Raw genomic sequence first — 11,769 nt, 5'->3', positions numbered from 1 at the left:
TGTTACATACTAATAATGTATGTCAGCCTGAAAAAGGCGAGTAAATTCCATTGTGCCAGTAAAAACCTACCCCTGCCCACATAACGCTCACTACTGAACGGAAGCCGACCGTTACGCCCACATAGTGGCCCTGGTTTCTAGTTCTGGGAGAAAGTACACCGGTCTGGCTAATCAATGAAAACACCCAACAGCTAGCAAGCCAACATTTCCAACCAAATCAGCATTGAGAGACTGAAATGACGCGTTTACGGACATAATGGATTACACCTGTGTCCAACGGCCCGCCGTTACTAGGCATACTAATGTTGTTATAACTTAGCTATTGCTAGGGCACACAATCCAGTAACGTCACATTCGTGATGTATAGCGAGTCTTGGAACATGGTGACTAATCAATACATTATACAGTCGTCATCGATAACCCCAGGCATCATATGATGGCAATGCTAGGCTACAGGGAATCAAGTAACGGGAAATGATTTTGCTCTTCATATCGAAGCGGCAGTCTCTTGTGTTAAAGCTCAGTCACATGAGTCTCAAATCAAATTCATTTTCATCGCGCATATAGCCAGGTTGACGATATCTCACCTCCGCGTCATTCCCTGGTACATATCGACTTCATTATACATTTTCTGAATCACAGACACCCGTTATTTCACATAGCCTATACGGAGTCAAAGGAAAGCTGTTCTGCATCCGTTGCACACACATACCGTATGGAGCCGTGGTGTCTGTCCCGTTATCCCTGAAGAAACAGTGGTTTGAAATCAACGCGTCTCTGTATTCTCTTATCTTTGGCCGACACACTGACAACAGCTAACCTACCTACCGGTGTTACTAGCATTTGAGTCCCCTAAAGGGAGGTAGAGAGGAGGGGGAGAGTAGCCTGCTGATGATGGAGTAGGAGTGAGAAGGCGGCGGGGAAAGCGACCTCTGGTGGCGTGTGGTAGAAAGTGCAGACACAATTTTAATTTACAGTGCAAAGGTGTGGGGGGATGGGGCCCAACGTCACCGGTGACGATCGTGACTATTCCTCCCAACCCGATGACCTTGAGCACCAAAATAGAAAAATACAGTATATTGCTTATGCAGGAATAAAAGGGGTTACACACATTGGATGACTACAGGCCTCTCAGCAGACTTGATGACCAAGTAAGAAGTTTTACTTATAAAATGAATACACATTTCATTGAAACATATTAAAAATAAATATAGTAAAAAAAAAAAATACTTGTGCACACTGGTATAGCTCTGTGATGGTGCTCCAGTTAAATTGGTTGCAAAGTGAATGAAGGCACTAGGCACAAGTGGAAAGTCAGTCAGCCATAATAAAGATGTCTCCTGCAGTGACTGTGATGGCTCTGCCTCTTACCTCTGTCCTAAACTGGTAAGAGTGATTGTCAATAGATGAATGCATTGTATCGAGGGACAGTTTATAAAAAGTGGAGACGTCAAACGAGGAGGCCATCATCTTTATGTACCATTCACCCGTTTATCAGCGAGTCAAGTGAGAGGTGCTGTCAGGCTTGTAGCTGACTCCCATGATTGTGCCGAGATGGTTTCCACTCTCTGTTTGGACAGGAGGATGGGAGGACGCTGGAATACGACACACAAACATGTTGCTGTAGTGTAAGGCAGCCATCTGCGCCCAGCATGGGCCTACTGCTGAGGTTCAGTGTGGAGGGAGGAGGAGGTCTCCGCTTCCAGACCCACTCTCCTCAGTGACTCTCTGTACTTCCTTCTTCCTAGACTGACTATGTCCTCGATCTCCTCTGCCAGGTCTTTCCTGCCGCTCTCCACCATGGTCTGCACCAGCCTGGGCACCGCCCCGGGGCCCGCACCCTGCTGCCCCCGCGCCCAGTGGAACAGCATGTCCAGCACCAGGGCTCCCAGGTTGTCCCTGGAGGAGAGGACACACAATACATTTGAACAATTATCTTTATGTGTTATCCAGCCACACTGGCCCCCATTTGTACCAGACTAGAGTCACAATCATTTGAATTGACTGAGACTTGATTTGATGCATGAAAGTTGAACCTGGACTTGTGTTCTGGTTCCTTGGGATTTGACTTTCACTTGTACTTTGATTATTTGAAAGTTGAAACTGATCATAGAAATCAAACCTTCAGTTTTAATACTAGTGCGGTGATCCTCCTAAAGTTTTAATAGTATTAAAATGATGCTGCATTGAAAAGTCATAGATGTGTTTGTTTTCTTTAAGGTAGTAAATTATACAGACTTGTTGACACTCTCTGAAATCTACATTTAGAACTAGGACTTGACTTGAGACCGACTTGGGACTCAAACAAAATTGACTTGGTCGCACCTCTGGTACCTGGTAATAGAATCTCAATGCAGCTAGAAGACAGCTCATGTACTGTATGTAGATGGCGAGGCAGCACATCATAGAGATTTATACTTAAATATTTAGAGTTTTTATGTATTTACAGTCTCTTGCAAATGAGATCTATCTCAATGGAATTTTACCTGAATAAATAAAGGTTTATATTATACCACAGGGTTTCTGAGGAAAACACTCATTGGTAGGTTGATATTATTGACATGTTTACGGAATCAAACATCAAAGCCTTACAAGGAAAACTGTCTACTCTACATGGATAATATCAAATAATGCAGTTCTTCAGCTCTCCACCTCCAGGATGCTTCGTGAGAGCATTTCTCTCACGAAGGAGTAGGGGAGGGCAGATGCGCGTCAGTCTATATGTGTAATCTCCTGCAGTGTCCCAGATGGCTTAGTGATGGCTGACGGTGGAGATTAAAACAATCAAAATTCTCCACCAGTTCTCTCTCACTGCAGTTTTCCCTGCAGTCACATTACATCTCACTCTATCTTCAGTCACATTACATCTCACTCGATCTTGTCGCGCCTAGAGGCTTTCGCTGCACTAACACACATTTGAACACGCACTGATTGCATCTCACACCCTCATCCAGAGATACACAAAACAGAAACGGCCCATTTGCATCGAAATCTCTTTTGCAGGCTTAAATCATTTCCTTCCCTATTTAACCAAAAAACTAGACTGAGGCGGTCAAACCATTATGAGGCTGGGATGCTACATTAGGTCTAGCTAAATCCATTTTCAGTGTTTTCCCCTCATGATCCCAGAGCTCCACTTTAGTATGCAGACTGCAGTTTAGGCAATATCTAAATGTTAGCCTGCACTTCAGATTTAATAAAGACTTAAATAACTTGAAACCTGTAAATCTGCTCCTTGCCTCACAAAATACACCTCCACAGAATTCAAGCAAGCATACGATAGCATGTAAACACGACCGCCACATCAGGAAATATCACTTAGACCTGCAAAGTCCCCATATTGTTGGACTCAATGTGGCACTTAAGGCCATGTTCCCCAGGCCCACCTGTAGTTGAACTGGATGCGGTCCAACTTCTGGTAGCTTAAGCCCAGATTGATGCCAATGGCGCGCCAGTCCTGTCCGATCTGGAGAGAGATGGAGAGCAGGTTGGACTCTGTCAGGTAGCCGCTCTCCGGGTCTCCCAGGTTCAGAGGGGGGTAATGGAGCTCCTCCATGACATATTTATTCTCTGAGCTTAGAGCCTAAGAGGACAACAGAGTGGATGTCATATTGTGCAGTGTTTCCCTCGGGGGTGGAGGTTATTTGTTATTTTCAGGTATGAGAAACACTCATGAACAAAAATAAGATGTCGGTATATACAAAGTTGAGTCTAAGCATAATATTCCGTTACATGACCACACGGCCATCTTGGCAAGAAAATAACAGGTGATTATAATAAATGAACAGGTGATTACAGTCAAATGATAAACACAGCCAGTGAGCTATGTGTAGTAAAGTGCCATATTGGTAGGAAATACATGACACATCATGGGAATGGTATGAATACATCGGATAAATGACTAGAAATGACCATCTAGAGTAGAGACTGAATAATTATTTCTTAGATGAATATGACATATTATCTCAGATTCCAATTTCTAAAACCAACATCAGGATATCCTGATATTGCCAATGGATAGCATATGAGATTTTAAGTTAATCTATACAACGTTACATTAATTCTTTGGAAATTCAGAATTGGCACATTTAGTGAAAGGCTTCTAGTGTCAATGGCACAATATGAATGAAAAACAACAACAACACACAAGCATTGTCAAATCCACTAACAGGAAGTCTCAGTGGTAACGTTGCGAGCCACTGGCTATCGGGTCCTTTCCTCTTTCTCGTCACTTCCTCTGGCAGGTCACTGGGAACCTCTCCTCTATAAAAAGACACCTGGAGTAGAGGGACAAAACATGTTCTCAATATACAATACTTACAGCATGATACCTGAGATGACATTCCAGCCTGCACTACAAGATGGCAGTGAGCCAGGCAGCCACGGTGAATTGGTGCACTCTTTCTTTGCTTTATAGTCTACTGCTCTGTTGTCCTTGTGCAGGCATTTTATTATGCAACTGTGGAAATGCAAGCTATAAGCTGTGACTTTGACTATACACGGGATTGTTAAATCGTTTCTTCTGCACAAATGTTGCCAAGCAGAAAACATAGCAAGGTTTTCTGCCACTCTACTTTCTTGGCTGTTGAGTGTGTGTCTCCCTTACTTGTCCCCTCACTGGTCCCTTTTTCTGACCCTGAGCTGGACAGATGTACACCTCCTTCAGATTCTTCAGGCTGGAGTAGAAAACAAAGGACAGCCTTCCCCCGACACAGTCTGGTCTATCTGGAGAAAACAGTTTCATAACATCCTAAGCTCTGTTGTTTCGAGGCGGTTAATACACAATGGCACATCACAACAACTTGGATGGAAGCGGGAGGGTGGGGGGGGTATTCAAGATAAAGTCTCAAAGAGGACTTCAGACCTGCATCGATGTCTAAGCCCCTCTCGAAGCCAGCGAAGAACTGCTCGCCTTCCAACAGGTCACACAGGTCTGAAGGCTGGGGTCCGTCATACTGCTCCGACAAAGACTGCACTCTGCTCTCCACCTAGGCAACAGGCATCATTATTGCCATTTAGCATTTCACCTCTAGCAATCATATCTATTCACAAAATCACACAGGGACAAGTCTGAAAAACTCTATCCATTCACAGAATGACACAGGGACAAGTGTGAAAAACTCTATCCATTCACAGAATCACACATGGGACAAGTGTGAAAAACTCTATCCATTCACAGAATCACACATGGGACAAGTGTGGAAAAACTCAGTGCATTTTCATTAAGTCATTTCAAGCAGCCCTCGTTGACTTGCCCTCTCGGGGGTAATCCCCTCCTCATTCCATTCCTCTGAATAACTCAAGTGAACTTTCTGAGATCGAGCCTTCAAGGATCGAGGGAGCGATGATGGAACCTTCTCAAGCGCATCTTTCCCAGGATGCATTGTGCCCGTCCGTCAATTTCGGTGCACAAACAGATGACGTATATAATATGTAAGTAGACAAACAATATTTAGAGGTTTTACACATATTTCTTAAATGAACTCATCTGCAGTAGATTACCACATTGTTTCCGTGTAATTGTTATTTATTTGTATTATTATTAGGCCTGCTTAAGTGCAAGTGCATTCCATTTCAAATATTCTGCTCCCCCTCAGACCCCGCCCCCTTGCTCTGCAAGTGGCCACTCATGCTACATGTGGTGCTATGTATTACCAAGTGCCGAGGGGAAGGGGAAGTGAAGGAGGGCTGATTAACTGACTAATGAAACGTAGCTAATATATTCAGACGCTGAGGAGAGGCCTGACGCACAGTCTGTCCTTGGTGCATGTACCTCTAACAGGCTGCGATGGGAGAGGGGGAAATTAACCTACCTCGTTAGCAGGTAAACACTGGAGGAGAACATGTGGAGGATCAGTCTTCCTTTGGAGGACCATGAACTGGACTTTAAACTGTTTTAGCCTTTGATAGACCCTCCTGACCACCCCACTAACACAGCGCTGAGTGGTGTACCACAGCCAGTACCTACAATGAGCAAGCAACATACAACCGTTTGTTAAGATAAACATAAATAAGTAAATAAATAAATACACACACACACACAGATAATGAACATATTATTATATAGAAACTCACCAGGAGAAATGTGTGATGTAGAAAATGGCATATAAATGGGTGACGTAGAGAGACACTTGTGATGTGATGTCTGTCCAGGTTTGGGCGTTGGGGTCTCCATGGAGCAGATGCAGGCAGGACATATCAACCGTGTGGCCTGCAGGAGCGGCAGGCAAGTTGATGACATGCTAATACATTGTGTGAAACATGTAGAGATGGTACAGTATATATGTATGTATATATGTACAGTATATATGGCATACTGTAACCTGTGACTCCAGACGGGAGAGGGACTTGAACTTTGATAGGCTGCAGGAAATCAATGCTGGGAGTCTGGTTGAGGCAGAGTAGGGGGCTGACTCTGGCCTGGGGATCCCCACATAGCGCCTGGACCTCTGACACAGACACCTGCAACACCTACAGACAGAGAAATAACTCCACTGCAGATGACCATACCGCGCTGACAGGTTGAAATGGTCCATTTGCTTGTTGTTTCTGCACAGTCCTACTCGTGCTTACCTGTAAAGTTATAGTGCGGGTTTGCTGAGTAGAGTCTGGCGGGAAGTGAAGCTTAATTCCGGGGTCAGAGCTGGACACCAACAGCGCCCCTTCTGGGGTAACAGAGCAGCTGTCCCTTACTGGACGGGACACTGCCATGAACCAAGAGAACTGGCCCACTGAGCAGCAGGCCAGCTACAGGGAGACAGACAGGACATGAGATAGAGGAGATTTTTCAGGACAAACGCCACCCCTACTATTGCAATTTGTACTACAATGATACAGAATGTAATTAAATTGTGATTATTCCATTTATGATATATACAGTATATATCAAAGAAATGTTGCATTACCCTGGCTGGACGTCCTCCAGGATGGCTGCTATGGCTCTGGCTTCCTCTCCTCAGTACAGTAGGCAGACTGGTCCATGACCGCCCATCAAACCTCCGCACAACCACCTCCCTTCTTTTGGTCCGATTGTACGACACACACACGTCCACTGGCTGTAAGGATACAAGTGGAGGAAAGAACAGAGTCAAAATAAATAACCTTGATGGATAAATCAATACACCGAGTGATCAGACATGTATTTCCACGGCAGTCTGCTTGATTTAAAAGAAATGCAGTGCTTAATTGAAATGGTCACAGTAAATAAGCAAGGCAAGTTCAATGTACGCATTCTTGTACCTTTAAAAATGTAATTCCATGAGGACGAAGTTCCAGCGGGCGACTCAGTAGGAGGTCGTGCTCCTCCAGCCACACCCACTTTGTATCTGGCCTCTTCTCAACCCACTTCAGCCTTGTGGTTGTTAGCAGGCACCCCGGGGGGAACAGCAGCTCCGCCCCCCGTGGGAGAAACACATGACACCCAGCAGGCGACACACAGAAACTGAGGAGTAAAGGGAGTAAGGCGTCTTTATTCGTAATCTACTAGTCAAACGTGTGGATATTTTTTACTAAGGAATTCACAAAATGTTACTATGCTATGAAACTCTACCCGTGTTGATTGAATCCAAGGTGTAACTCTGGAATTTTTGTTTCTGCTCGATCTGAGAAGAAAAGCAGTGATCAACTGAGAGTACATTACTAACAGCAACAGTAAGTGATGGCAATACAGACAAACGATTTAAAGCACAAAACGAGTTGAAGAGTATTCTTTTTTCATGCTCACCTGGTGTAGGAGGGAGAGGGGGAGGTGTTGGGGGTCGTCCCAAAGGATTGTTACGCACATCCATCTTCAGTAGAGGCAGTGTGTTCAGACAAAGTGGGATGAGGCGAAGGTCATTGCTGTGGATAACAAGTTCCCTCAGGGAGAGGAGAGAGCCTGGGGGAGATAGAAGACAGCTTTACTTGTGCATTAATTGTGACACCCCAGTGACTCACCATAGACAGACGATCTCCCTGTCAAATAAAAGTAACAGAAATAAAAGCTTCACTTCACTTCAAATAAAGGAAGCATTCGGGTATGTTACTCTATTGCTTTTCCAAAAAGAGGCACTTTGTATAACCGGGCAGTGAACTTGCTTTCCACTCACCCTTGCAGCCTTACCCATGGTCTCTGGCAGCTGCTTCAGCTTGTTGTGGGACAGCTCCAGCTTAACGAGCTCTCCCAGAGCACCAATTTCCTCCGGAAGCTTCTGGAGGAGGTTGTGTGAGATGTCGAGAGTCTTAAGGCCTTTGAGCTCGCCCAGACTCTGGGGGAGAGAGACCAGCTGGTTCCCCAGCAGGGACAGGTAGCCGAGGGAGGAGAGTTGGCCGATATCAGGGGGCAGAGCGGAGAGGTGGTTGTGGCAGAGGAGCAAAGAGGTCAGTACAGGCAGGTGGAGCAGGCAGGGTGGCAGGCAGGAGAGCTGGTTGAAGGAAAGGTCCAGATGCACCAGGAGAGAAAGGGAAGAAATGGGGCTTGGCAAAGTAGTGAGGAGGCCGGGCAGGGGGTCACCTCGCGAGTCATGAAAACGGTGTCCTTGAAGAAAGGGAATTTGAAATCAGATTGGAGGAGAGCAGGGGATGGGGGGGGGGGGGGATGACACTCAGATTATATTATATCACCACTACACAATTTAAGGAACAGCATATTCTCTTGACCAATAAAATATATTTGGACTGAGCAAATCTGAGCAAACTATGGACTTTCCAAGGCACATTAGAGCAATGATTCTCAACCTTTTTCATATCAAGGACCGCTAAATTTGTACAAATTAGGTCCATGGACCCCCATTTATCTGTCATACCTAAATCTGAGAATATTTGTATTGTTAGATATGATTTCGTCCAGAATTCTATGATGATCTGTATTGTGTAGGCAAGGAGATAACAGTGAAACTATTATCAAAACAGTCATTTTTCTACATTCTGTAACGGCATTAACTTCTTGCAAATGGAATAGTGGTGACGTTTAACAATTCATCATTTTGTGGAAGACCCCGGCCTGGAACCTCCTCATGGACCCCCGGTGGTCAACACTGAGCAAGTGAGCAGTGAATACCTCGAATAGCCAGTGAACGCAGCTGTGTAAGATGAGGTAGGACCTCCAGTGCTCCACGCAGCCCTGGCTCATCCTCAGAGCCCAGTCTGAGGTACTGGACACCGCTCAGCTGCCCTCGGATGATGGACCCCCAGAGTACTGGCAGTGCAGCTGCCCCTCCCTGGTAGACATCCAGGGTCAGTCTAGTATCAGCCATCACCGCAGTGAGCTCCACAGAGGGGGGCAAGGGAGGAGTGAGACACAAGGAGGAAGAGGAGGAGAGTGGAGAATGATAGGTGGTGGAAGAGGGAGAGGAGCGGCTTGATATGGAAGGAGCCCATGTGTCCATGAGGCTCAGGAATGGGGACACAGAGGGAGCAGCTGTGGGTGGGTTCTCATCTCTCTCTGGTTGGTTCATGTCTCCCACCTCTGCCTGACCAGCAGACATCACACCGCTTGTATTGGACAGTCCTGATGCATTGTCCCGTATACCTTTTACAATTACCTTAGGTGCAGCCTCTGATCTCTTCTGACCCTGAGCTCCTGTCCGCAGGCTCAGAGACATCATGTCCACAGAAGGCTCTGATGCTGTGCTTGCGGAAGTCGTCCTGGATGGATCACAACATGCTGCTGTTGTCATTTCCACCACTTCATTCTCCAGCCCTTCTTCTTCGTCGGCAGTTCCCCCTTCGCTGCTTTTCTCCATTGAAGGCACTCTTTAGAGGAGACAGCTAACAGTTAGCTGGTTAGCTGCCAGTCTTACCAAGGAATCTGTCTGCATGATGATAGGCTACTCAAGACATACGGTAGCTTACATAGCTAACAAGACAGTCATGTCTTATCTAGCTAATGGTACCTGTGGTAACGTCAGTGACCTTTTTAGTTTCCGTTAATATTGACACTTAACTTTGCCTATTTGCATAGAAATGTCTTATCGTGTTTCTCCAGTCTCTCTTGCATAGCCCAAAATCCAGTATACTTCCTGAGTTCCTTCCTGCTGCTGCTCGAGATTTGTTTTTAAAGAAAGGTTTGCGTCACCGCTTCACGTTCGATTTGTTTTACGAGTTCCACCGGTAGGAGTCTAATCTTTATCAGTGCAGAGTTGGAAGCTAGTTTCGCCTGTCTGCTGTGTTCTGGGCGTTCTGGATTGTAAAACGAGCGCCTCTGTGGTGGCACCGCCAAAGTTTCAATCCGAGGCGGGACCAGTTTGTGTGTGTGCTCACTGTCGTTCCCTGCTCGGCCATCGGGCGGCGCTGTTCATTCCAGGTTTGGCCCTTGCTAACCTCGCGTCACCAGGCTCTTCTCGGCGAGAAAGAGCCTATCCGTTCACAAGTGATTTTGTCACCCTGCCTGCTTCCGACCTAGAGCCCACCCTAGACAGGAAACAACAGCGGAAATAGCTCGTTAACTTGACAATAAGACACAACGAATCAGAAAATAAAACGGCAAACAACAAAACAAAAGATGGACGTACCGAACGAAGTTTTTGAAGAAGTTATTGTAGAAACATTGCGGATTCACAATCTCACATATTTTAAGCCAATACAGAAGCTTTACTTTTCAAACAAATGGCCAGTTGATGGAATAGTTATAACGCTAGTTGTCTGTCCGCTGTTAGATAATGGAAGATCGAGTACAACAGTTGAAGGACATTGGTCATAAGATTTCACATGGCGAGTACTCCATTATCTTTGGCTCTCCAGAAACCTTCCTCGGCAGTTACTAGAAATGTGCTAACGCTACTATACAACTTGTGTTGTTCTTTTTTCAGGCTCTAACGTAACCTCGCCGCGTCAAGCTAACGGCAACAAAGACGTTTTTTGGCGCACTTATTTCCGGTGTTGTTTCCAGTTCCTTGGTTTACGCCCCCATGACAAAAAGCGGGGTGAAAGGTGCCCAGACTAGGCCCTTGCCTTGTGCAGATGTCGATGGTGCAGATCAGTAGACAAAGCTAAAGGCCCTTTTATGGAAAATAGCAGTCAGTGGTATACTATAAACTAAAAACAAATGATTTGCTATAGGCTCACATTCTAAACACGTGTCTCAACAGCAAACCTTTTATGCACATAATGAAATGTACTATCTGTAAGCCAAGGGACCCACTGTGTCAATGTTACTCAATAGTGGGTAGGCTACTGGCATTAAACATACTTGATGGTATTTTTTAATCTCTTTACAGCTTTTACTGTAATAGGCTACTCCTATAATATTAGACTATTATTTTCAGACCCCAGTAAGAATGGCTGCAACTAAACTAAACTATAGGATTATGAGTTAACTATCATTCTGTTTCATAAGGGTTACTTGGTCTATCAGATTTTTGGCCCATAGATAAATGCAGCCTCATAATTTATCATTTTTCTAGTTGTCTAACTCTAAACCAGTGGTTCTCAAACTTTTTCACGTCAAGGACCCCTAAACTGACACAAATGAAACCACAGATCCCATTTTGTCCCAGGGTCCCCCATCTGATAAGATTTATTTTGTGATGACCCACGCTCCTGGCCCTGTCTTGCAGGACGAGTGTTGTTACTTGAGCCGCCGACTGGGTTGTAACATACTGTATGAGGGGAGTCATCATAGTCTACACCAAAATAAAAGTTAAAACAACAATTTATTAACTATTAGGGAAAATAATGAGACAACACAAACTAGTGAAACTACATCAAACAAATGAACAGAACAAAAGGTGCATCAGTGAGGAGGGAGAGAGAATGAATGGTCTGAAGGTCTTGTAAGCCCAATGAGTGCAC

General features: G+C 45.2%; 1 protein-coding gene across 1 annotated transcript; it reads right to left on the bottom strand.

Annotated features, from left to right (window-relative positions):
• Positions 1-1,089: 1,089 nt before the first annotated feature.
• On the bottom strand, positions 1,090-9,722 carry pidd1 (p53-induced death domain protein 1; the record flags this gene model as incomplete). Its single annotated transcript, XM_083654775.1, has 15 exons — positions 1,090-1,899; positions 3,387-3,583; positions 4,170-4,277; positions 4,607-4,725; positions 4,865-4,988; positions 5,814-5,964; positions 6,076-6,211; positions 6,324-6,471; positions 6,574-6,747; positions 6,906-7,055; positions 7,240-7,441; positions 7,550-7,601; positions 7,724-7,876; positions 8,102-8,515; positions 9,038-9,722. The coding sequence occupies 15 exons, from the start codon at positions 9,720-9,722 to the stop codon at positions 1,659-1,661; spliced, it is 3,054 nt and encodes a 1,017-aa protein (XP_083510901.1). The 3' UTR covers positions 1,090-1,658.
• Positions 9,723-11,769: the final 2,047 nt, after the last annotated feature.

This window comes from Poromitra crassiceps (assembly GCF_964638095.1).
Source record: "Poromitra crassiceps genome assembly, chromosome: 18".
Classification (NCBI taxonomy): domain Eukaryota; kingdom Metazoa; phylum Chordata; class Actinopteri; order Beryciformes; family Melamphaidae; genus Poromitra; species Poromitra crassiceps.
Note: the sequence above shows the minus strand (reverse complement) of the source record. Positions and strands in the feature narration are given on the sequence as shown.